The sequence below is a fragment of the Myotis myotis genome, unplaced genomic scaffold (assembly GCF_014108235.1).
Source record: "Myotis myotis isolate mMyoMyo1 unplaced genomic scaffold, mMyoMyo1.p scaffold_m19_p_7, whole genome shotgun sequence".
In the NCBI taxonomy this organism is placed as follows: Eukaryota; Metazoa; Chordata; class Mammalia; order Chiroptera; family Vespertilionidae; genus Myotis; species Myotis myotis.
The window spans coordinates 66,362,074-66,389,541 of record NW_023416379.1 but is presented as its reverse complement, the minus strand read 5'-3'; the positions used below and the strand labels follow the sequence as shown (position 1 = coordinate 66,389,541).

General features: G+C 36.0%; 1 protein-coding gene across 34 annotated transcripts in view; it reads left to right on the top strand.

Moving 5' to 3' along the window:
- Window positions 1-27,468, top strand: part of FAM135A (family with sequence similarity 135 member A) — a 106,643-nt gene that overhangs the window by 56,654 nt on the left and 22,521 nt on the right. For 18 of the 34 annotated variants that reach the window (XR_004969011.1, XM_036318336.1, XM_036318331.1 and 15 more), the window contains 9 exons: window positions 622-699; window positions 4,413-4,462; window positions 7,830-7,985; window positions 17,543-17,616; window positions 18,843-18,997; window positions 19,218-21,573; window positions 23,305-23,465; window positions 25,770-25,882; window positions 26,395-26,492. Coding sequence is in view for 32 of the 34 variants with exons in the window: in XM_036318336.1 (XP_036174229.1) it covers window positions 622-699; window positions 4,413-4,462; window positions 7,830-7,985; window positions 17,543-17,616; window positions 18,843-18,997; window positions 19,218-21,573; window positions 23,305-23,465; window positions 25,770-25,882; window positions 26,395-26,492 (3,241 nt within the window). In the remaining 2 variants the exon portion in view is untranslated. The remainder of the gene's footprint in view (window positions 1-621; window positions 700-4,412; window positions 4,463-7,829; window positions 7,986-17,542; window positions 17,617-18,842; window positions 18,998-19,217; window positions 21,574-23,304; window positions 23,466-25,769; window positions 25,883-26,394; window positions 26,493-27,468) is intronic. The other 16 variants (XM_036318348.1, XM_036318321.1, XM_036318322.1 and 13 more) reach the window with 10 other exon arrangements.

The window sequence follows — 27,468 nt, the reverse complement described above, 5'->3', positions numbered from 1 at the left end:
TCTACTATTTAGCATTTTTCTTGAGTTTTCAAATAAATATATTTAAAAGTCTTAAACTCCACCATACTTTGAAAAATGTATCTAAACTCTGCTTTGCCTTTTAAAATATGCCTTGAATTCCTTTCTGCTTTTGCCTTTTTATTTTCTCCTAGATAAATGATGTACATTTTTTTCACGGCATGTAGTTAAATATTGGTTTGGTGCCAGGAGCTCTTACTGAAAATGGGAGTCACAAGTTCTGGAATCTAGGCTTTGACAAGTGTTTTCTGGGCTCCAGTATCTACACTTGTAAAAGCAAAGGTTTGAGTTAGCTGATCTCTGAGATCACTGCCATTTCTAAAATTCTGAGTCTAAGAAATTAAAACATGAAAATATTGATTATGAAATGTTGAGTGGTGCATACATTTAAATAGAAAAGAATAAAATAATATAAACTTGAATGTACATCATTTGTAATTCTAATAAACTAATTAACTAACTCAAAGATTCTGCTTCAGAATTCTAATCTAACTGCATTATCAGACCAATGCTAAGTCTATTAATAACAACTTTGGAAATTCTAATAAATTTTGTTGTAAAAGAAGTGTAGTAACTAGTGCTGTGTGCAATCCTTATAACTAGCCAAGGCCAACATGCAGGTCCTTTATGAGCGCCTTCTCAGAAGAAAACAGCCACGAACCCAGAAAGACACCTGTCTAGGTATGTTTATAAATAGGTTAAGTAAATAATCCCTCTTAATTAGTATTAAATTTTGCTTTAAATTAGTGTCAAATTTTATAAATATGTATTTATTTATATAGTATGTTTCTACCACCGTTATTTAAGAACTTTTAGAATTTGATTTGTAGATAAGCTTTGGTTAATTTCTTAATTTGTAATATTGAAGTTTTTATTTAAAACTAGAAATGGTAAATGCAAAGATTTCTTTGGCTCTTGCCATATACTTTTAGAATTCCCACAAACAGCACTTTTTGGAAACCATATTTATTGCCAGAATTTGTTGGTTTAATTATATTGCCTTCAATTTATCTTTGGGTACGACTGATGAGAATGAAATGCGGTTTAAAAACTGAAGTTAACTTCATGCATTACAGAAATAAAGAAGAGAAACATCTTCATTATCTGGTTTTGCTTTTTGCATCAATTTGCATTTATTTTTTTATTCTAAATTTAAAAAGCTAAATAGTATCAGTCAGGACCATCTAGATATGTTACATGTTGTAAAGGAAATATTTTAATCTCCTTATGTTATTGATGTATTTTTCTATATATTTTAGATGTTGGTTATTGACTAGAATTTAATTTACTATCTTTTTTACAAGTATATTGAAAGTTTTTACATTGAGTTGGATAGACCATCGCAATTACATTTTTAAAAAGTTATGAAAGGCTACAGAAATAAAAAATAAAATAAAATTACAGTGTTTCCTAGTTTTTAGGATTATGAACAAAAGGAAATTAAGAAGCCAAAATCTTTCTTAACATTTCTCAGATGAAAACTAGCTCAGAAATACTTAAGTTGGGTTAGTTTTCACTAAAACTTAAGAGAGAAAATGATTTTCTTATCAGGAAGAAAAAAAACAAAGGTTGAAGATTTATTATGATCACTACTTTGGAATACAATTTCATATTCTCACTAGAGGCCCAGTGCACAAATTCATGCACCAGTGGGGTCCCTCAGCTTGGCCTGCGGGATTGGGCTGAAACCAGCTCTCCGACATCCCCCAAGGGGTCCTGGATTGCAAGAGAGCACAGGCCAGGCTGAGGGACCCCACCAGTGCACGATTGGAACAGGAGAGAGACATGGGAGGTTGGCCAGCCAGGGAGGGACTGCAGGAGGGCTCCAGGGCATGTCCAGCCCATCTTGCTCAGTCCTAATCAGCTGAACCCCAGTGGCAAGCTAACCTACCACCCAGAGCATCTGCCCCCTGGTGGTCAGTGCACATCATAGCGAGCGATTGAGCGGCCTTAGCATATCATTAGCATATTACGCTTTGATTGGTTGAAATGGGTTAGTGTTCTTTCTAGCAGTAAAAATATACTTCTTCCCAAACAAGTTTAATAAAAATCTTAAAAAAAGATAAGTAAACTAGAAAATATATATATAATTCTCATTTAAACTATTGTAAGCCTATCAATTTACATTTTAAATAATTTTACAGAATGCTACTTATGTAATAAGGCCTATATAAAGAAGGGCACAGTTTTTAGTTGGGTGGGAAAAGATTTAAAACTAAAGTGTAATGAATTAAATTATGATTTTTATTAATACTTTTATTAATACTTCTATTAAGATATCTTTGATTCATAAATGCTAGCATTATATTGGCATTAAAGTATCTGTTGAATAACAGAGTAGATGAATGAATGGATGGATTTAGAAAATTAGATTTTACCCTTTGACCTAATAATCCCACTGTTGTTAACCTATATAACAGAAATAAGAGTACTAGTATGTAAAGATATATGTACAAGCATGTTTATTGCTATATTCTTAGTGTTAAAACACTGAAAGTAAAGATAAATGTTCATCATCTGGCAGAGTGGAATATAGAATAAATTATGAGGTACTCACACCAAGGAATATTATACATCCATTTTAGAAAATGCTTTAGGGCTCCAGATTTTCATGGAGTAGTGCTGAGAAAAAAAGGCAAATTGCAGAAAGTGTGTAAAATATCCCATTTTGTAAAACAGCAACTCCAAAACTCATATATGTATATGTATGTATGTTTGAAAAATATGGAAGAGTATGTTCAAGGCTCTAACCTAGAATTAGCAGGAGGAGCTAAAATAAATTATCTTATGTAAGATAATTATCACATTTGTAGAATCCTATAAAATTGTATATACTAGTGTGTGTGTGTGTGTGTGTGTGTGTGTGTGTATAATGTTAAGAAGAAAAATTAATTAAAGTAGAATTTTAAACTCAGGTAACACTCCTAAATGATTTTTAAATCATTTGAATTCAAAGATTTTGAGGTTAAGTTTTGCTTTTAAACATTCTTTAAGATGTTGGTTACATTGAAGTAGTATGTAACTACTAAAACTAACTTTTTCTATCACAGGAAAAGATCATGAATAATGTGAAAATAGATCTGGGCATATGAAAGTTATGATTTTAATACAGGGTCTGCTGCTGGTTTCTTTTTAATTTTGGAAAACTTAATAGTAGATTTATTTGACAATGAATGATTTGTGAAATCATATCAGATATCTTTAGTTATCAGTGGGTTGACCAAATTTGTGATCTATTTCTTGGTATATTTTAATAACTAAATATAATTTTATTTATATATTTTGTCAGTTACAAAATATGTGTTCTAGTAGTTTCAGTTACCAGTAGAGTATCTGTTGTTCACATCATAGTTTGGTTGTATTTACTACATAATTGTACCTGCTTATTTATCAAATTAAATGTTTATCATTCTTTTTATCAAGTAGTGAACGTTCAGTATGTCTTATGAGATAGTAAGTTGATGAGTGAATTCAGGATTTCAAAGAAAGTATTCTTGCCTTTGAGAAGGATCAATTAAACTCTCTTTAAGCAACAAGATTATGAAATTTTGTGTGATCACGACTATGCTATTATAGTTCTTTTAGGATAATTCATTTTGTTTTGATTTCTGAATAAAAATGAAGTATATCTAAATATAGAATGTCAGACCTAGGGAAATTTTTATCTGGAAAAATAAAAAATATATAATAAATCTATTTTGTTAGTTTCTATATGCCCTTGTAAATATTACCATTTTAATTGCAAATTAATGTGTACATCCTTTTTTATAGATGGTTCTAGCACACATTAAATAAATTAGGATTGTATGGAAAAACTTTGTCTCACTGTTAGACTTATAGAAAAGTGAATATTAAACCAAATTAGAAACTTTTTATTGAAGAGGATTTTTTGTCATTCATTTTCATTAAATAGCCTATACTCCGGGTATGTTTTAAATATTTTGGGGTTATAAAAATTAATTTTACTTGGAATTTTTAGGAATAGCTTTTGTAAAAAGCAAGGCATGTACACATAAAAGACAGACTACTAATCTTTAGTGGAATTTACAATATGTGAAATACAATAAAACCTAATTACATGTTTTGTCTTTTTTGTGATGCAGCAGTGCATCTTACTTTAGGTATGTAGGCAGTATTTCCTTGACTGTGTTAGCCTCTTATGGGAACTGAAGTACTCCATTTAATAGTCAGAGCATAGAATTTAATGTTTATCACATTACCTACATGATTAATGTATTTATGAATATACATTATGTTGACATTTAATTCATTAAATATAGTCAGAACATTTCTTAACCTAGTTTTTAAAAGGTAATTTAATTTATATAATTTCAAAAATAGTTTTCAGATATAACATTGAAATACTTTCTCTAATTGCTTTTTAATCCTTTCAGAGGATATGGATGTGGAAGCTCGACTTACTGAACTATGTGAAGAAGTTAAGGTACTTGGATGTTTAAAATTCATATGATCAAGTTATTTGAGTGGAGTGTGTTTTCTATTATAAAAATTGTGTCTAAGAAAACTTAGTAATTAATTATCTTTCCTAAAATGCAAAGATAAAATTGTTGATCATGGCAGAAGCACAGTCAAAAGACATTTGACTTGAGCACGAAGGTAAAATTATCTTTACAATGTGTGTTATTCTACATATAAGTGAAATAGCAAAGACAACTGATCAAAAGTGTGCTTTTTCTTCAGTTTACTCAAAGAATTTCTGGGAAAATTTTTATTTATTTATTTATTTTGGTTTTTTATTTTTTTTTAATATATTTCTTTATTGGTTTCAGAGAGGAAGGAAGAAGGAGAGAGAGATAGAAACATCAATGATAAGAGAGAATCATTGATCGGCTGCCTCCTGCACGCCCCCTACTGGGGATTGAGCCCGCAACCCAGGCATGTGCCCTTGGCTGGAACCGAACCCGGGACCCTTCAGTCCGAAGGCTGACACTTTATCCACTGAGCCAAGCCGGCTAGGGCTGGGCAAATTTTTAAAGCATCACTTAAACTTGCATATTTTTATAAAATGATACTATTCAGAAATGAAAATTTGTTTTATTTCGACAGGTCAAATTTTTGCACAACTTTAAAAATGGTACTTTCAACAAATGTTTCATTATGTGGGAAAATGCTCATATTGTGATATTCAGTGAAAATGGCATAAAAACATCTTTGTAATCAAATGAACTCATTGCATGCTATCAAGTAATGTATATTCCATGTAAGATACGATAATGAATGCTGTTATAAAAAATACAATACAAATGTAAGATCTTATCCCTACATTAATAAATGTAAAAGACCTTCTCATACTTAATTCTAATTTTCTTTTTAACATAAAAGTATTCTGTTATTTACATTTTAAGACTTGTTGTAAAGATTTATATAAACCAGAAGAAGTATAACTTACTTATACTTTAAGGGATGCTTTCCCAATAATGAACATACTAAAGTCCTCTCTCAGAACTGTGGTGCCATGATCCCTGAGAAATAAAATTAATAATTACAAGGTATGTAGATAACCCTCCTTTCAGAAAAGGGGAAAAAAGGGGGTGGAGGGCAAAAAGGGGGGTGGAGGGCAAGCGGGGGTGGGGGGCGGGCGCCATGTACTTTATTCAGCCTATGGTAAGGCCAGAAGAATTATTCTGCTTGTTTGTAGATTATATTAAGTACAGTATTGCTTGCCTTACACAGTGCTATTACTGTCAAATGCTTATCTAAATCTTCTTTTTCTAAACTTTGTTTAAACTGTTGTTGGAACAATGCTACAAGTTTCAGCTTTCTTTACAGTATATTCTCATCTTTTGTGTGTTCTTAAGAGAGACGTCAAAAATTTGTCAGCTGCTCCCTGGCCAGGTGTTTCAATTTGTTGGACCAAACAGGTTGCAAGTTTGATTTCCAGTCAGGACAGGTTGCAGGTTCAATCCCCAGTTGGGTATGGAAGGCTACTGATTGATGTTTCTTTCTCACATCAATCTTTCTCTCTCTCAAATCAATAAACATTTATAAATCATTCCCTGGGGGGAAAAAACATATCTGAATGTTTATTATATGTTGCTGAATCAGTATTTACCATGTGTTCACTCTGTTAGCTCTCATTTCAGAATTCTGGAATCAGTCAACATTTTCTGAGTTTATCCATAAATTCTGGGAGCTTTTTCCTTATCTGAAACCTGCAATTCTTTATTCATTCAGTAAATATTTATTGACTGGCTACTGTGTAAAAACCAAAGTCACAAAAGAGAATAAAAGACTATCTTTTTCCTTATTACTAATTTTGCTGAATTTTTGTCTTATGTGTTCTCTGAGTTAAGGTAGATAAGTGGAAGCTTGGTTTGGGTGGGTAAGGAAAAGTCTGCTGAATTGCAAACTTTTGCTTAAAAAAGAAAAGTTAAAAAAAAAAAATACTGAAATTAAGAGTATGCTGTGTGGTAAGCAACATTTGCAAGGTTTGGGAGGTTTATTTGTCTTTTGGTTTTCTTTTAGAAAGGGAGAGTGGAGATATAATTAGTATAATTTGGCACAAATTGAACTTGAGCAACTTTATTTTCGTGTCCAAGTACAGTCATCCACTAGGTCTAGGTCAACAGAGATGTGATTCAGAGATATAAATTTAGCTGTCCGTAGTATATAGATGGTACCATGAAAGTGACTTTCAACTTCAAATTCGATATACTACTTCTGCCTTCTTTATGATAGGGAAATGAAATCAGCATCTATCTATATATTTAGAGTAGATGTCCTAGTATTACTAGTTATTGAAGACAAAATTTTTGCAGCAAGGAATTATCTTCCTGAAAACTGGCTACTGCCTTGGAAATAAAGAAAAACCTGTCCTCATAATAAAAATGCTTGTCCAAAAGAAAAGCAGTCATTCTTGGTTTATAGTTTTTTTTTTAATTCTTTATTCAGAAATCCTTATTTTATCATTCAAGAAAACCAAATGCTTTTTACAAGATTCTGTATAATATAGTTTCATAGTATAGCCTAGAACTCTTAACTTTTATCATCAGTTTAGGTGAATATTTAAATACATTGGTAAATGGAATAACTTAATATCACTATTAGAACACTCATAATAGCATAATTGTTTACCTACCTTTCTTTCCTCACTAGACTGAGCTTCTCATATTAATCTTTGTATCTGTAGAATGTTAAGCCCTAACATTTAAAATGTGCTCAATAAACAGTAGATGAATAATATAAAGAGAAAGAGCTAAGTGTTTGACAACTCTGTAAAAGAATTATAAAAAAAAAAAAAAATAAGAATTATCATAAGCAAAATGGAATGTAGGAAACATAGGCGTGGTGCAAAAGCAGTACTTTAGATAGTCCCTTAGTTCTTTATGAGAAGTTACAGATCTTTTTAAGCTTTTTACATTCACTGGTTGGAGAAAAAAATCTATTTTAAGATTTCATTATCTTTCAAAAGTTTTATAACTTTCAGTATGATTTATACATTGTATTTAAAATTCCAAGTTTTTAGTATTTGAAGTTTATCATGCAGTATAGAATCCTGATTTATAATTTTGTACTGTATTTGACATTATTGCAGTTATAAGATACCTCAGATATTAAAATATTTGTTAAGTTGTTGAAAGTTGCTATAGTAATTATCAAATAGAAAAAAGCCATAGGTCAGTTTTCTTTCTACACACACACACACACACACACACACACACACACACACATTTCTTTTTAAAACTAAAAATGTGCCTTTGTATTAATATTCTCAATAATGTATTATTTTTAGATGTGTTATAGTAAGTCTCAGAGCAGTTAAGGTGGTTTTTTTTTTCTTGTCATTTCAGAAAATAGAAAACCCTGATGAACTGGCAGAACATATAAATATGAATTTTGCACAGCTTTGCTCACTTCTAATGGCTTTATGGGGACAATTTCTGGAAGTTGTAACACTACATGAAGAACTAAGGCTATTATTAGCACAAGAGAACCATACTTTGAGGGTAAGTTAAGGAAAAGTGGTATTAGAGCATTTTAATAAGTATTAACATTTATCTTCAGGAATTTCTTATGAGTGAAAAGCCTCATTTTTACCTCATATGTTGATAAATCAGAAAAAAGACATTTATTTTGTTATTGTCTTATTTCTAAAGGTAATAATAGAACAATACAGTTGAGCACATGACCTAACTTCGTTACAACGCCTATTAGTAAGAAAAATCACCTAGATGTAAATAAAAAAGAAAGATGTATGATACAAATTGACCTGGGAACCCAAGAACAGGAATTCATAGTATCCTTTGAGACATAGGACATGAGGACAAAAAGAAAAGTCTTAAACTCATTTTTTCCTAGTAAAAGGGTCTTGTAAATAAAGACAAATATATTCAACAGGGTTTTTATTGATTTATTTATTTTTGGTAAAATTTTTAAATGACATAACTTTTTTAATTGAAGGAAATTATTGTGTTAAAACTGATACAGTTTTTTATTTCTTTTTTGGGGGGGGGGTTTCAAGTTTAATCCCCAATAAGGATTGTACAGGAGGCAGCCAATCACTGATTCTCATTATTGATGTTTCTATCTCTCTCCTCCCTTCCTCAATTAAAAAATATACCTTAAAAAAAAGACATCAATTTCTTTTTAAAAAATGTGAACTATAAAACTGAAAAATATAATAACTGAAATAAAAGCTTACTGGATGGGCTCAATAGCACAGTAGAAATGACAGAGGATAGAATCAGAAAGTTGAATTCTGACCAACAGATTTTACTTAATCTGAACAGCAGAGAGAAAACAGACTGAGGGAAGAAAAAAAAGAAAAAACAGAGCCTCATGGACTTGTGAGACAAATACTACTGTGTCCTCAGAAGAAGAGAAAGAATGAGGAGCTGAAAAAATATTCAAAGAATTAATGACTGAAAACTTTCCCAATTTAGCAAAAGACATACATGGTGGGGCAAAAGTAGGTTTACAGTTATTCATATCCTATCTAATAAAAGAGAAACATGTAATTAGCATACGACTGCTACCCTTCCCATTGGCTAATCAGGACGATATGCAAATTAACTGGCAGCCAAGATGGCGGCCGGCAGCCAGGCAGCTTAAAGCGAACATGAAGCTTGCTTGCTTCAGTGACGGAGGACTCCAACGTTCCCCGCCTGCCGCTGCCAGCCTCTGAGCTGCAACTCTAAGCAAATATGTTACAAATATAGAAGCTAAACAAAACCGTAGAAACCTGCTTTAGTCCACCGGGCTTTAGCCAGCAGGATCACAACATTGTTTCAAATACAGAAGGTAAACAAAGGCCAGAAACCTGCTTTCAGCAGCGGAGGCCTAAGAGCTGGAGCCAAGCCTCAAAGCTAAAGCTGGCCCAGAATAAAAAAAAAAGAAAAAAAGGAGCGGTTGGGAGCTTCAGTCACCCGCCAGCCTGAAAACAGCCCTCAGCCCCTCACCCAGACTGGCCAGGCACCCCAGTGGGGACCCCCACCCTGAATGGGGTGAGACCAGCTGCAAACAGCCATCATCCCCTTACCCAGACTGGCCAGGCACCCCAGTGGGGACCCCCACCCTGATCCAGGACACCCTTCGGGGCAAACCAGCCAGCCCCACCCGTGCACCAGGCCTCTATCCTATATAGTAAAAGGGTAATATGCCTCCCAGCACCGGGATCAGCAGAGCCAAGAGGCCTCCCGGCACCAGGATCAGTGTGACAGGGGGCAGCGCCCAAACCCCCTGATCGCCCTGCGGCTCTGTGTGTGACAGGATGCGGCACCCCAACCCCGATCGGCCCTGCTCTGTGTGTGACGGGGTAGAGCCATAACCCATAACCTCCCCATCGACCCTGCCCTGAGTGTGAGAGTGGCGGTGCCCCAACCCCCTGATCGGCCCTGCTCTGTGGGTGATAGAGGGCGGCACCCCAACCCCCACCCCACAGGCCCTGCTCTGTGTGTGATGGGGTAGAGCCATAACCTCCCCATTGGCCCTGCCCTGAGTGTGAGAGTGGCGGCGCCCCAACCCCCTGATCAGCCCTGCTCTGTGGGTGATAGAGGGCGGCACCCCAACCCCCTGATCGGCCCTGCTCTGTGTGTGACAGGGGGCGGTGCCCCAACTCCCCTATCGGCCCTACTCTGTGAGTGACGGGGGGGAGCTCCTCAACCCCCTGATCGGCCCTGCTCTGTGCGTGACAGGGGGGAGCTCCCCAACCCCCTGATGGGCCAGGCTCTGTGAGTGACAGGGGGCAGCGCCCCAACCCCCTGATTGGCCCTGCTCTGTGCGTGACGGGGTGGCGCTGCAACCTCCCCATCGAGTGTGACGGGGGCGGTGCCCCAACCCCCCAATCGGCCCTACCCTGAGCGTGACTGAGGGTGGCATCGCAACCTCCCAATCCGCCCTGCTCTGTGCATGAGTGGGCGGCGCCCCAACTCCCCAATTGGCCCTGCTCTGAGCCCGACCAGGGGCTGCACCTAGGGATTGGGCCAGCCCTCTGCCACCCGGGAGCAGGCCTAAGCCAGCAGGTCGTTATCTCCCGAGGGGTCCCAGACTGCGAGAGGGCACAGGCCGGGCTGAGGGACCCCCCCTCCCACCCGAGTGCACAAATTTTTGTGCACCGGGCCTCTAGTTCTATATAATAAAAGCCTAATATGCTAAGTGTCTGGTCAGCTGTTCAGCCAATCAAAGCATAATATGCTAATGATATTCTAAGGCCGCTCAACCGCTCAGTATGACGTGCACTGACTACCAGGGGGCAGATTCTCCGACTGGTATGTTAGCTTGCTGCTGGGGTTCAGCCGATCAGGACTAAGGAAGATGGGCCAGGCATGCCCTGGAGTCCTCCCATGGTCCCTCCCCAGCTGGCCGGCCAATCTCCCGCGTTCCTTTCTGGCACCAATCGTGCACCGGTGGGGTCCCTCAGCCTGACCTGCGCTATCTTGCAACCCGGGACCCCTTGGGGGATGTCGGAGAGCTGGTTTCAGCCCGATCCCGCAGGCCAGGCTAAGGGACCCCCATGAATTCGTGTACCGGGCCTCTAGTAAATAATAATGCAAGATAAACTTTGTTTTCCATACTCATAACGGTAAACCTTTTTTGCCCAATCCTGTGTACATATTCACATGTACATGACATTTGAGTGATGAATGGTGGTAGCTCAAATAAATGAAAAGAGGATAAATAACCACTGTGTTGGAATAACAAAGTTTGATCTCTCACACCATCACACTACAATTAAAAATTCTGATCAAGTTAACATGGTAAAGAAAAATACCCAATAAAACTATAAAAATGAAAAATTCCAGCCCTAGCTGTTTTGGCTCAGCAAATAGAGCATAGGCCTGCAGACTGAAGGGTCCCAGCTTCAATTCCAGTCAAGGATACATGCCCAGGTTTCGGGCTCAATCCCCAATAGGGGGCGTACAGGAGACAGCCAATCAAATGATTCTCTCTCATCATTGATGTTTCTTTCTCTCTCTCTCCTTTCCCTTTCTCTCTGAAATCAATAAAAAAATATTTTTAAAAAATCCAGGCAAATGTTTAATATAATCTTGGGATGAAGAGCTTTTACAACTTGAAACCAGTTCAAAAAAAACACTCAAATTTTGTTTCATTCTCCATCTAGCAATGGCAAGAATACAGTATTTCTTGAGATTGTATTTTAACTCTGAATCCTTTTAGTATTTTTCCTCAGATAACTCAGTGAAAATTATTATCACCTATATCATATAAGTAGAGTCTTCATAGTTAAGTCTTCAAGTGAAATCTAGTGGCACTTTGTATTTTTTCTTATAGGGCATCAACTCTTGCAAATACCTGTTGAAAAAAATCTATTGAAATTATGTAGGCAGGAAACCAGTTTAATTCATGATTTGTATTTTTAAATTATTGCTTTATATAGTATTATACTATCTCTAGTAGTTGTCTACTATTTGGGCTACACATTATAGATCACTTAACCAACAGGGACTCAAATAAGGATTTTTTTTTTTTTTTTCACACAAAAATTTTGGAGATAAGGAGTATTGTCATTAAAGTCTAGGCCAATGCCCTGAAATACTCTTTGTGCATAATTCAAAGTTAAAAAATACTTGCCTGGCCCTGGCTGGTGTGGCTCAGTTGGAGCATCCTGTCATACACCAAAAGGCCATGGGTTCAATTCCCAGTCAGGGCATATAACCAAGGTTGCAGGTTCGATCCCTGGTCAGGGTGCATACAGGAAGCAACAATCGATGTTTCTCTCTCTTTTCCTCCCTTTCTGAAATCAATTTAAAATTAAAAATAGTTGCCAGGACTCTAGACATCAGTTCTGCTTTCAATAGAGAAAAGGGGAGAAGGAAGGTATCAGCCACATCCATCTGTCTGTCTTAGTGTGCTCAGGCTGCTATAACAAAAATACCATAGACTGAGTGGCTTTAACAACAAATATTTACTTCTCACCATTCTGGAGTCTGGGAAGTTCCCAGTACTGGCAGATTTCATGTCTGACAAGAGCCCACTTCCTGGTTCATAGATTTTGGTCTTCTCACTGTGTCCTTACATCACTCCAGTTTTCTTGAAATCATTAATTTATTAAATGTTTGGGGAAAATCCACATGGTAAGGGGGAGAAAATGTTCTTTTAAATCTAAATTTAATGTATTTATGTTACAGTAGATTCTCATGTCTGATACCAGTATATATTTGATATTTAAACATTCATAGTCCTTAGAGGCTTAGCACAAAAACTTTGCATTCAAGAGATCTAAATTTTATAAACTCCAGTGCAAGCTTCTTGAATTGTAATTGGGAACATTTTGAAAACCAGACAAAATCTAATAGCTGCTTCTTCTGTTTAACAAATTACCTGGTGAAATAAATGAAAGGGAATAAATTTTGGTGTCTTTGATCAGTATCAGAACATATGTAAGTTGATATTTAATTCTCACTTGAAAAATTATCTTGCTGCTAAAATCCTCAACAAAGTATTCACAAACCAGATTAAAAAGATCATACACTGTGATCAAGTGGGATTTATTCTAGGGATGCAAGGTTAGTACAATATTTGCAAATCAGTAAACATGATATATCATATAAACAAAATGAAGGATAAAAATCACATGATCATATCAATAGATGCAGAAAAGGCATTTGATAAAATCCAGGACCCATTTATGATAAAAACTCTCAGCTAAGTGGTAATAGATGGAACATACATCAACATAATAAAAGCCTTATCTGACAAACCCACAGCCAGCATCACAGACAATGGACAAAATCCAAGAGCGTATCCCTTAAGATCAAAAATAAGACAGGGATGACCACTTTAACCACTCTTCTTCAACGCAATACTAGAAGTTGTATCCAGACAAGCAATCAGACAAGAAGAAGAAATAAAAGGCATCCAAATTGGAAAGGTAGAAGTAAAGCTATCATTACTTGCAATTGACATGATGTATATAGAAAGCCCTAAACACTTCACAAAAAAACTACTCGAACTGATAAATGAATTCAGTAAAGTAGCAGGATACAAAATTAATACTCAGTAATTGATGGCCTTTTTGTAGACCAATAATGAACTATCAGAAAGAAAAACTAAGAAAACAATCCCATTTACAATTGCAAAAAAAAAAAAGTAATGTACCAATGAATAAATTGTACTTGGAAAATTATAGGATACTAAAGAAAGAAATTTAGGAAGATGCAAATAAGTGGAAGCATGTACCGTGTTCAGTGATAGGAAGAATTAACATAATTAAAATGTCCATACTACTTAAGGAAATCAATAGATTCAACTCAATTCCTATTAAAATAACTGGCATATCTCACAGAACTAAGGTCCCATTTCCTTCATCCGTCCAAGGAAGGAGTATAGTTGTGGCTTCAAAGTGGCTAGAATCAAAGCCAGTGTCCAGAGATTTTAAATGCTCCACGTTAGGGCATATTCCAATCCAGAATCAGTCTAACTTAGTTCCCATTTGTAGTTCTTTAGTCCATTACATGTGGAGTCTGCAATGGCAGAACCATGGTGAATGCAAGAGAACCAAGAGAGAGAATACCTTTGTCTAGGATTAAGTATTCCCAAATTTTCACGGGCTTACATTGGTTCCACCACTCTGGTCAATGATCTTTGTCCCCAGGTTTGACTGACAGGCAAGTACCTTCCCTATGTCACCCCAACTTCATTGGGCATGCATCTATCTCTCCTTTGTTAGACTCCTTCACCCAGTGATCTGCACAGAATGGGCTGGTGGTTCCCTCGGGAGTGTGAAATTGCAGCTTTCCCCGAAGCTGCCCAAATGACATGCCTATAATGTCTGGCCTGCTCTTTGCTCCTTTCCTATCTATATATATATAAAACCCTACTATGCAAATAGACCGAACTGCAAAACAACCGGTCGCCATGACATGCGCTGACCACCAGGGGGTGCGTGCGGAACATGGCAGGCGTCAGCAGCAGGCAGCAGAGCATGGAACATGGCGGGCAGCGGGATGGTGGAGCAGGTGAGCAGGGGTGCCAGACCAAGGCGGGGCACCAGTCGCTGTAATTGGGGCAAGCCTCTGGTGGTTACTGAAAATTCTTTGCTCCCATGCACTGCGGTTCCACTCAGTGCTCACAACTGCTGCTGACGCCAGAGCCACTGTTCACACATGCTGACAGCACCAGAGGTGCCACTTGCACCCACTGCCAACAGCCAGTGCCGGTCCCAATCACTCGGTGCACTCAGTGGGTGCGAGTTGCAGCTGCCGGCCCTGATCGCCCCTGAGCGCTTCTCCACCTCCCCCTACTCCTGAGAGGCGATTGGGGCAGCAGCTGCTGCTCACACTGCTGACAGCACTGGTCCCACTCGCTCCCGCTGCTGGCGCTGGCCCCAATCACTCTGTGCTGTCAGCAGGTGCGAGCGGGGTCGGCGCGTGGGAGTGGCAGCAGCAGGAGCAGGGCTGCTGGCAGACAGGAGACTGGGGCGGGGGCTTGAGGGGCTGGGGGCTGGGTCGGAGGATGGGCTGAGACCTGCCCCTATACCTACCACAGCCTCATGGCCCACAGTTCCTTTCAAGGTGCACAAATTCGTGCACTGGGCCCTTAGTAAAATATATTACTGATATCCTAAGTTTGAATTTATAATTTTAACATTGTTTCTATGTATGTCTTTTGCCCCATCAGGTGACAGTCATACTTTAGTTGTGCCTACACAATACAGTTAATAGCCTTATTCATTACACATTGCCACAGCATGAAAATATTGACAGGAGAAAATTTATTTTTATTTATTTTTTTAAATATATTTTATTGATTTTTTACAAAGAAGAAGGGAGAGGGATAGAGAGCCAGAAACATCGATGAGAGAGAAACATCGATCAGCTGCCTCCTGCACACCCCCTACTGGGGATGTGCCCGAAACCAAGGTACATGCCCTTGACCAAAATCAAACCTGGGACCCTTCAGTCCGCAGGCCAATGCTGTATCCACTGAACCAAACCAGATAGGGCATTGAGAGGAGAAAATTTAGAAAGAAAATTTTGTATGGTTGCATAGAGGAGAGAAAAGACTTTCTGGTAATGGAGTCTTATATAGAAGGGATGAAGTAAGTGATTTGGAACACAAGATTTAGAATTTCTCAAATTTTTACTTGAATCCCATGTTTATCACTTGCTGGGTACGTTATCTCAGCCCGGTACTTAATCTCTTTGTGTCAATTTCCTCACTCATAGGGTTTCTATATAGTTTAAATGAAAGAATGGAGCCATGGCTGGGTTGCTAAATGGTTAAGAGTGCCAACCCACACACCAAAGGGTCATGGATTCAATTCCAGTTGCAGCTTCCATCCCCAGCACCCAGTGTGTGTGTGTGTGTGTGTGTGTGTGTGTGTCTACCTCCTTCCCTCCCTTCTACTCTAAAAATTAATGGAAAAAATATCTTTGGGGAAGGGAGGGAGGGAGGGAGGAAGGAAGACAATAATGTGCTTATTTAGCCCAGAGCCTGGTAGGTAGAATGCTGTCAAGAAATGACAGTTATTGTAGGAATCAGAGAAGGTAGAGAAGGAAAAGCAACTAGCCAGTTTTGCACGTCCAGCTGCAACTGCAGGAATCCAGATGACTTCAGGCTGCATTTCTTCATATTTTATAGCCCTCGGGGGGAACATCTCTAATAGATATACAAGCAGAGAGATATTTCTCCTCATCTTTAGTATAAGAGAGGACAGAGGCAGCTGGACGACATTTGAAAGTAAAGACACAAGTTGTGTCCTCATAGATTCCTCATACCTTCCTCTCCCCACCTCTCTCACTGTCTTCTTCCTCTGAAGACCCAATCTCATTAGCTTAGGGAAACAAGTTTAATAAGTCAGAAATTCAACTGGCCACATCAAGATACAAGTAAAATATATCACCAATTCATTGTATGTTTAACACCAAAAAACCCTAAATTATGTTTCCCTTTAGAAAAGAAACTTAGATGTAATATAATTTCAAGATATAAAATCATTTCTCCTTCATGTACCTGCCAAGCAAAACATTTTTCCATCTCTTTACTGTTGCTTTATATTGCTCCAATAGCTGATAGAGCCTTTTCTTGCATAATTAAAAATGAAAGGATCAAAATACAAATGTAATGGAAGATTCAACCAGTACTTACTCAAGTACTTGCTTCTGTAACGTACCAAGATATATATTTTGGAGGAGTAACAACAATCATCAAAATACAGTTCCTACTCTAAGGAACATTACACATTAGAGAGAAGATAATTCACATATGCAATTATGTTTTAATATATTTGTATTGATTTCAGAGAGGAAGGGAGGGAGAGAGAGAGAGAAACATCAATGATGAGAAAGAATCATTGATCTGCTGCCTCCTGCATACCCCCTACTGGGGATTGAGCCTGCAACCCGGGCATGTGCCCTTGACCAGAATCGAACCTGGACCCTTCAATCCACAGGCCAACACTCTGTCCATTGAGCCAAACTAGCTAGGGCTTCACATATGCAATTATTTTAAGGAAAAAAGTGAATGCTTATAATGGCAATTATAATAGCTTATATTTACATACACTTTCCTGATTAAAAACTTCTATCAAATAGTTTATTTTTATCTTATATATTTTTTCAAAATAATCTACAGAAAACAAGTATTAAGCAGAATTTGAAAATGAATCTTCAAGGCTCAAAGGTGAAATGCCCAAAGTCACACTGCCAGTGCATCAGTGAGTCAGTTCAGCTGGCACATACTTGGATGCCTGACATGTGGCATAATGGAAATTCTATGTGATTCTATCATTTTTGCCATGTGCTGGGCTCTACTTGTGGGACTATAATGACAAAATAGCTTATAAGACAAACAGACAAACAGATGTAGTAGTGAATAAAACAAATCTGTAATGTAAACCTAAATTTCTCATTCTACATTCTACTGTTTCTTTTATTTCACACAGTACCAAAATACAGTGTTTTGGCAACACTGAGGAGGGGATTGATTCTCACAGGGGTGGTTATGGGAGGCCTAATGAAGGGGTTTCTTTCCCGACCATCCCATGCCTGATTGATTTTTTAAATGTGCAATGTTATTCATATTCCCTTTTGGAATTTTTCAGGTACGCAGATTTTCTGAGGCATTCTTTTGTTTTGAACATCCAAGAGAAGCTGTCATTGCATACCAGGAACTTCAGTGAGTAGTAAATCCAACATTAAATGATTTATTTCCTTTTACATTAGATAACTATTTTAGAATTTAGTGACAGAATATACAATATTTAAAATGAAGGAAGAGAAGAATTTGGTGCTCAGATAGACCCTGTTTAATCAAATGGGGTTTAATCTTATGAATTACTTTATGAAATACCCATATAAAGAAGTTTGTTACACTTTATACCCGCCCTCTCCCCCCCCCCCCCCCCCCATCAGATCTACTATAACCTTGGTAGTCCCATACAGCTCTGGCTCCAGCCTTGTATTTGGCCATCCTGTTGCATCTTTATTTCCACAGGTCAGAATTTCTTACATTCATTATTACATATTGCAGATTTTCATGAGTAGTCTGACTGTCACTGTGTTCTGTTATATCTGCTACTAAGTATATTTCAGCTGCCTTTCTTTGGCTTTAAGGAATATTTTGAGGAAATTTCACTGAAAGAAGTCGGACATAAAAGAGTAGATATAATATGATTCTATTTATATGAAGTTCTGGAACATGCAAAACTAAGGTGAAAAAGTCAGAACATGGGTGTCTTGTTGTTGACTTGGGCTGGGAGTATGACTGGGAAAACATGAGGATACTCTCTGGGTAGATGAAAATAGTCTGTATTATGTATGCATTTGTCAGATAGCCAAGATTGGTATATTTCAATAGATGTTAATTTACCTAAAAAAATAACTATAAATAGTAATAGAGTGTGGGGAAAGGTAGTGAGTAGGGGTATAGATAAAACAAGAAGGACACTATGTTAATTGTTGAGGCTAAGTGATTGGGCTTATTAATCAATATGAGTTAAGTATAGCATAGAAATGGAATACATTTTTTTTTTCAACACTGCCATCAAATCATTAGTAGGCACTTGAGTTTTCTCTTTTATTCTATTCTCAGCAAATTAGGGAATTCATACATCAAGCATAGATAAGTCACTGAAATAACATTAAAAAATATAAAAGAATGTAATGGAAATTAAATAAGTTTTTAATAAACTATAATGTTATAAGCTAATAATTTATTGTCAACAAACTAATTTCCAACTTAACCAGTTTTTCTCTGAACAAAGAGTTCTTTCATAAAGGAGGTTACATCTTGAGGAAGGAGCATAGGAGTGGTGAGGGGAAGGGGAATGGGTATAGAGTCTGTAAAGTGGAATTAGGTGTAATTTTTTAAAATTACAGTCTGACTTAAGAAATATTTTTCAGTGCTCAGAGTCATCTACAGATGTGCACCGCTATCAAAAATACTTCCTTCTGCAGTTCTCTTCCACCCCTACCTATTGAATGTAGTGAATTAGATGGAGATCTCAATTCATTACCTATAATCTTTGAAGATAGGTATTTAGATTCAGTTATTGAAGGTAAGTATAATCTAACTAAAATATAAGCTGTTGTGTCCATTTTCAGTATATTCTTCCTAATATACATAAAACCATTCCCTAACGTGGGTCCTTTTCTTTTCCCTTCCAGTTTTACTTATTTTTGAGGATATTAGAAAGTTATAGTCAGAAAAAGTAGTCTTAATCATATGAGTTCTCAGACCTTGTTTTAAATCTGAATCTTTTTTTCTTTGGATAAAAGACTTAGATGCACCCTGGATGGGAATTCAGAATCTTCAGAGATCAGAGTCCACTAGAATGGATAAATATGAGACTGAAGAAAGATCTATAGCTGGACTTTCTAGCCCAGAGGTGAAAATCAGACCTGCTGGTGCCTCCAATTTTTGCTATACAGAAGGCGAAAAGCAGCTACCAAAATCTCTAAAAGGAAAAAATGAAGAATCAAATAAATCCAAGGTTAAGGTCACTAAACTCATGAAAACAATGAAACCTGAAAATACCAAAAAATTAATAAAACAGAACTCTAAGGATTCTGTGGTTTTGGTAGGCTACAAATGTTTGAAAAGTACAGCATCAAGTGATCTCTTTACATGCTTTGAAGGCAATCCTTCACATAGTCAGAAGGAAGGTCTGGATCCCACAGTATGTGGATATAATTTTGACCTAAAGACCTACATCAGACAGACAAGTCAAAAGGAAGCTAGCTATTTGCCAACCAATAGAACTGAACAAAAGGCTTCAGATACTGAAAATATGCAGCCAGACCTGTTTGATCCTTTGAACTCTGGCAGCCTAAATCTTTGTGCAAATTTGTCCATTTCAGGTAAACTTGATATCTCCCAGGACGATAGTGAAATCACACAAGTGGAACTCAATGTGGCAACCAGAAGTTTATCAGACGATTGCCATGATCATCAAGCAATTCCATCTTCAGGAGTTAGAACAATTGAAGTAAATCCCAATAATAAAGATCCTTCCAGTGCTGAGAAAAAAACTGTTAAAATAGGTCCCTGGACAGAGCTTCACCAAGATGAAATACTTGTGGATAGTTTACAGCTACCCAACTTTGAGTCTTTAGATTCTAACGGTAAATCTCATTCTATAGACGTAACACTTGGAAAGGAATCTTTGCAGGACTCTAAGTGCTCTACAGTTGGAGAATCATTAGCTAAGTTAAGAAGTAATCAACCTGCTTCTTCTACAAAAGAATATCATGTTGTAGTAAGTGGAGATACAATTAAGTTACCAGATATTAATACCACATATGCCTCATCTAGATTTTCAGATTCAGGTGTTGAAAGTGAACCAAGTTCTTTTGCAACACATCCTAACCCTGATGTAGTGTTTGAACTTGTGCAAGGGCAAGGTCCTTACAATAATGAAAGATTATTTCCTCCGCTTTTGATGAAACCTGATTATAATATAAAATTTTCATTAGGAAGTCATTGTACTGAGAGTACAAGTGCTTTAAGTGAAATACAGTCATCTTTGACATCCATAAACTCTCTACCTTCTGATGATGAACTGTCACCTGATGAAAATTCTAAGAAATCTGTTGTGCCCGAATGCCATTTAAGTGATAGCAAAACTGTTTTAAACCTGGGAACAATTGATTTGCCAAAATGTGATGCTAGTAAAAACTCAAGTATTGTTTTACAACAGCAGAGTGTCATGTTTTCTGGGCATTTGGACAATGACACTATAGCAATAAATTTCTTAAATCCAAGCACTACAGATCCTTTACAAATTGTTTTTTCAGATGAAGATACTTCCAGTGATGTGAAAAGTAGTTGCAACCCCAAACATAATTTGGACACTATGTGTAAAGACTCCCAGAATCCTGATAAATCTAATAACCCTGCAGGAACAGCAGTTACATTAAATTCAAAACCGGTTTGTTTAGGCTCCCCTTGTGTTGTTTCAGGTTCCATTTCTACTCATACAGAAGTTAGTGAAGACAGAACTGTGAAAAGAAAAAATAGTGATGTATTAGATCTCAAACAAATAAATTCAGAAGCCCCTACAGTTATAAGTGAAACTCACCTGGGTACAAGTGACTTGTTTTCAGCTAGTCCTGATATGGTAAAACAAGGGCTAGTGGAAAATTATTTTGGCTGTCAAAGCAGTACAGATATTTCTGACACATGTGCTATTAGCTACAACAATTCAGTTAGCCCTCAGAAGGAAACTCCTGAAAAAGGAATTAGTAATCTCCAGCGGGAACAGGGTAAAAAGGAGGAGGAGGAAGAGCAGGATCAACAGATGGTTCAAAATGGGTATTATGAAGAAACAGATTATTCAGCTTTGGATGGAACTGTAAATGCTCACTATACAAAGAGCGATGCACTAGAAGAAGAAAGACTTATAAAATCTGAAAACTTAAACAGCGAATTTCTGAGGGATGGTATAAATATGCCTGCTGTCTGTACTTCTGGTTGTTTGTCCTTCCCATCTGCACCGCGAGAGTCTCCTTGTCGTGTTAAGTATTCTTCTAAAAGTAAATTTGATGCCATTACAAAACAGCCAAGCAGCGCTTCTTTCAACTTCACTTCATCAGTTTCCTGGTATGAAAATTCACCAAAACCTCAAATACAAGCGTAAGTAATGGAGCACAATAACATGTCCTAATAAATAGAGCGAGAGAAACATATATTTTTATATGTTATATTAATATTATAAATATATGTATTTCTCTGGTAATATATATTTCATATTCTCTGGTTTCTATAATACAAAAGTGTTTCTTTGATTAGCTATCTGAAATGGAGTAATGAACTCATACAACTTGACAGACCTGTAATTCTCCATGTGATTCTCCTGTTCTATAGGCTAGACATTCGTGATTTTCATTGCTGGTTTTTTGTTAGAAGTATGGAATAATTGCAGTTAAAACTCTTTTTTCATTACTATCTTATTGTGCCCCATTAACTCCCAGACAAAAGTTAGGTTTTATATGTGCATCTAGCAAATAAGTATAATATTAGTTAATGAATAAGAGGTTAGTAGAAACTTCCTAAACCTATCAGACCCAGATTGCCTCAGCTAAGTAAGGGTTTCCAAAATTGAGATTTCATGGACCAGTGGAAAAAAAATCCAGAAAAATTTGAGGATGATATAGGTTTACTAGCCTGGCACTGGCTTTCAAAATATTCTACCTTTCTCCAGATGAAGATATAATCCCTCAAGTGAAAGGTCTGGGCATGCCTATGGTAGATTTTTTAAATCCCCAAATTATTATGATTATACACATAATTAAAATCCAGAGTTCTTAAAGCTAATGAAACCAGGTAGGTGATAACAGCCTATTAGAGAATTATAGTATGCTAGAAAACTGAAGGTTATATCACCATCTGGGTACCTCAACTGTTCCTGAGACATTAATGAAAAACATGGTCTATAGGTCTTCACCTAGTATCCTACTCTGTTCAGCTTCTTTGAATTTTATTTTTATCAGTCTAAATGATATAATGTTAAAATAATTTTTGATGTTTGCAGCATCCAAGTTGAATAGTCACTCATTCCAAATGAATATATGTCGCCAATTATATTTAGTCACATCCCCCTCTTGGTTCTGCTCCTTCTGATTGATATGTTTAGAGAAAAATATAATAACTTAATTTACCAAATACTATAACTACCATTCTTACCGTTACACTTTATACAACAGCTCCTTCTCTTCCATTAATGTAAGATTAAAGAAACCCTGGCCGGTTTGGCTCAGTGGATAGCTCTTTGGCCCAGGACAGAAGGCTTGTGGGTTTGATTCTGGCCAAGGGCACATACCTCGGGTTGCAGGCTCGATCCCAGGCTCAATCCCTGGCCCCGGTCAGGGTGCATTTGGGGTGCGTGCTGGAGGCAACCAATCCATGTTTCTTTCTCTCTCTCTCTCTCCCCCTCCCTTCCATTCTCTCTAAAAATCAATGGGAAAATATCCCCAGGTGAGGATTAACAAAAATTAAAAGTAAAAAAAGGAGTACAGAGGACAAGATTTGATTACAGGATAAGCATCTGATTGTCATCTTTCCAATACTTCTTCCAGCTTTTCTGTGCATAAAATATAAAATTTTGTAGAAAGCATTAACTCCACCCCTCCTATTTTCTTTGTTAATTTCAAGTTTAAAAGAATACCTTAAATAATTTAAGATTTAAAATAGTAGTTGTATTTGAACAGAATATATACTAAAAATAGTAAAGAAAATTATTCTCTGGTGATCCCACATGTTTTTATTATTTTAAAATCAAATAATTTCTGGGCTTCCTCTTCTCTGCAATTCCATAAATTCAACAGATTGTCTTTTTGGTTCTAAACCTGAATATATTTGCTTCAGCTTCCTTCAGGCAAAAGAAGAATTGAAGCAACTTAAACTCCCTGGGTTTATGTACAGTGATGCTCCTCTGCTGGCATCCTCAGTCCCTTATTTTAGCATGGAAGAAGAGGATGGTTCTGAAGATGGAGTACATCTCATTGTCTGCGTGCATGGTTTAGATGGTATGAAGTGTCTACTGATATAACCCATAGCAACTCAATTATGTTTTATTTTCCTAATAGATCTCATTCCATTCTATTTACTCTTTGAACTGCAAAAAGAATTTTTAAATTGCTTAAGTTAATTAAATTTTAAATATATTCAAAAATAAGCATATGCTTAATTGTGCTAAATATAATATTAAATTTCCTTTTAAGTAAATTTTACATGGAACTAACATCCATGTGCCAACATTTTATTTATTTTAACTGGATTTTTCTCTTCTCTCTTAGTGTTTGTGTTTGATGTTGTTGTGTTTTTTTTTCAGTTGTTACCTCATAGCAATTATTTTTGTCTCTCTCTGATAGTCTTCCTAGTTCCCTTTTAGCTTGATACTTTAAACCTCATGGGTACCTCAGAACTAGAAAAGTCAACACCTTAAAATTAAAGATTCAGCCCAGCTGCATTGCTCTGTGGTTGAGCGTTGACCTATGAACCAGGAGGGTCATGTTTCGATTCTTGGTCCGGGTTTATGCCTGCGTTGCAGGCTTGATCCCCAGTGTGGAATGTCAGGAGGCAGTCAATCGATGGTTCTCTCTAATCATTGATGTTTCTGTCTTTCTCTCCGTCTTCCTCTCTGAAATCAATAAGAATATATTGTTTAAAAAGTTAAAGATTCACTAATTAATTAGGGATTAATTTAAATTCTAAATACCTAGCTTTTTAGTGCCATGGTTTTATGATGGCTATTTTGATCACTCAACAGACTTTTTTTCTTTATTAGAAATTATATTAAAAGATGCAAAATATCTCTAGACTAATAGGGTATTGCTATAATTTTATTCCATAAAAACAAATTGACAAAAGATTTTATGGATTTTAAAAAATACTAAAGAGGATTGAGATAGTAAATTCTTTTTAAAAAGAACTCATTCTCCGGAAATAAAATACCTCCAGTACTAACCTCTTTCACCCCAGTAATAAAATTTTCAAAAATTAGCTCCCAAGGCTAATTCCAATAGACTCTCTGGTATTCGAGAAAACATTATCCCTATGTTATATAAATTGTTGCAGAATAATAGAAAAAAAAATATGGAACATAGTTTATTTTGTTTTTTAACATTAACCTAACCTTGTTACCAAATCTAAAAAAGGTATCACACCCATACCCGAAAAAACAGTGGATCAATATGACATTAATATACTTAATAAAACTATAGCAGTATTGCAGAAAAAAATATTTTTTTATTTTCTTTAAAATATATTGTTATTGATTTCAAAGGGAGAGGGAGATAGAAACAACAATGATGAGAGAGAATCATTGATCAGCTGCCTCCTGCACGCCCCCTACTGGGGATCAAGCCTGCAACCCGGGCATGTGCCCTTAGCTAGAATTGAACCCAGTACCCTTCAGTCTGCAGGTCAACGCTCTATCCACTGAGCCAAACCAGCTAGGGCAATTAATTTTTTAAATGTCAAAAAAACTTCTAGCAAATAGGATTTAATTCCCAGAATGCAGAAACAAGTAAATATAAAGAAATTTATTAATATACCAAATCAGAAAATCAAGTAAGAAACTATTGATAAAATTCAGTATTCATTCCCAATTATTACAACTAAGCACCAAACTTGAAGCCTTAAATAGCACTAGCTTTTATAAATGTGATTAAACATATTTCCAGCCAGTGGGAAACATATACTTAGTAGTGAAACACTGGAGGTGTTCCTTTTAAAGTTCAAAATACCTGTCAGTGCATGAAATACCTAAAAGATATATATATAGGAAGGGTAAAAATTCAACAATTGATAATGACATGTTCATTCCTAAGTAAACCAAAGTAAGCCACTAAACTAATTTTTAAAGATAATCATGATTTTTATATTTATGTATTAATATTTTCTATTTCTAGACTCTTTTAAGTTAGTAATTAAAATAAACCATCCTAGATTATTTATATGGATTTTTATTTTCCTCCATCTATGCCAGTACCATCAAAGGAAAGTCACGGATTAAATCTGCATCTAAAATAAATTCAAGGTTTGTTAAATGATCATCTAGAGTAGTGATGGTACGGAGTACTTCAGTCAGTTATTCACAGCTACTATAACTAGTAGTCAGTCACCCCAAGTGAATGCTGACAGTTAAAGACACAGTCAGGTAAGAAAGTGAAAGCATCAGTATGACCAAAACTTGACAAAACTGTTGAAAGACAATGTCTGGCTAATTGAAGTCAGCTTTGAAATAAAAATTGAGGGCTCTGTTTTATAGTGCACTATCTGTTTACAACTGGCATAGTCAGTCATGCCTTTTACTTTATCTTCTTTAGATGGAATTTTTTATTTTCTAGGTAACAGTGCAGATCTGCGATTAGTAAAAACTTATATTGAACTTGGACTGCCTGGGGGAAGAATTGATTTTCTTATGTCTGAGAGAAATCAGGTACAATATCACAGTATTTTCAGTGCAAGCAAATAATTTTGTACTACTTTCTACCTAAATATTAGCTTACTACAAAATGCCTATAGTAATAGAAATAATTTTTCTAATTTCTAAAAAACTTAACATTAATGCATATCCCCAGTAAATAAAATGATTGATAGTTCTATTTATGTGTTTCACATATGCAGAATTTCTAGATTTACATTTCTATGTAAATATTCCATTAATGAAATATTTATAAATAATATATTAAATGCTGGTAGTGGGCTAAACAGTTAAAGAACTAAATGAAGTATTATTAAAAATATTGAACCTTTTTTTTCCCCTAGAAAGTCACTATTTTTTGCTCATTTTAATACAATCAATATTACATTCACCAAATTATCTAAAAAAACAACAACACTGGTATTAACCATATTTTTAGTACCTAAATTAAAAATAATATTTATATTCAGTTTTTCATGTGATTATACATATTCAGTATGTAATGTGTCTATTTTACTTTTGTTTAGAATGATACTTTTGCTGATTTTGATAGCATGACTGATCGCCTTCTGGATGAGATAATACAATATATTCAGATATATAGTCTAACAGTTTCAAAAATAAGGTAACTTCTATAATATTACACAACTATTTTTATATCTCTATGAATTATAGAAAACCTAAAAAGAATTTGTGATAGTTTTGTCATCCTATTCTGAATATAGGAGATCACAACTCAAATTAATTGGAAGAGAAAAGATAAACTTAAAAGATCACATATTATATGATTCTGTTTATATGAATTGTCCAAAATTTGAAAATCTATAAACAGAAGTTGATTAGTGATTGTTTAGACCTGGGGAAGATGGGAGGTAGGGAGTTGATAGGTAAAGGTACAGCGTTTCTTCCTGGTGAAAATGTTATAAAATTTCCTGTAATAATGGCTGCACAACTCTGAATACACTAAAAAATAATGAATTATACACTTTAAGTGGATGAATTGTATGGTATGTGAATTATATCTCAAAAAAGATGTTACCAAAAAGAAAATTTTGAAGGAAAATGGATATATATAAACAAGTAAAACAATAAAAATACTTTCAAAGTTTTATGACTCTACTTTGTGAGTTAGTTTTCTACAAGTAAGAGATGATGATCAAAACAATATGTCTCATTATTTAATCAGATATTGAGGATATACATAGGAGAGAGGAAAAATATTTATTTCTTCTAGTCTATTAGGAATTAAATAAAAAGTAAAAACTAACCTTCGTTCCTCAAAAAGAATAAACTAATTATCTTCATATCCCAATTAAGTTAGAGGAAGAAGCTGGCTCTGTATACTATAGGCTTTTGTAGTTTGTTTCCAGTCTGAAGTATAGAGGTATTTTCTGGTCCACATCCAAAAGTGGGCAGTTCTTTGTCTACTCTCAAGGCACAGCTAAAACGTGCATTTTAAGAAAATAGATAAACAGGTTTCTACTTAAAGTTTAAAGAAAAACACAAAACAGATTTCTGTTAAAAAATGGGGAGAGATACAAGTATGTTGGGAGAAGAAATTATTTTCTCATTCTAATCCTCTTCATTTATAGATTTTTAAA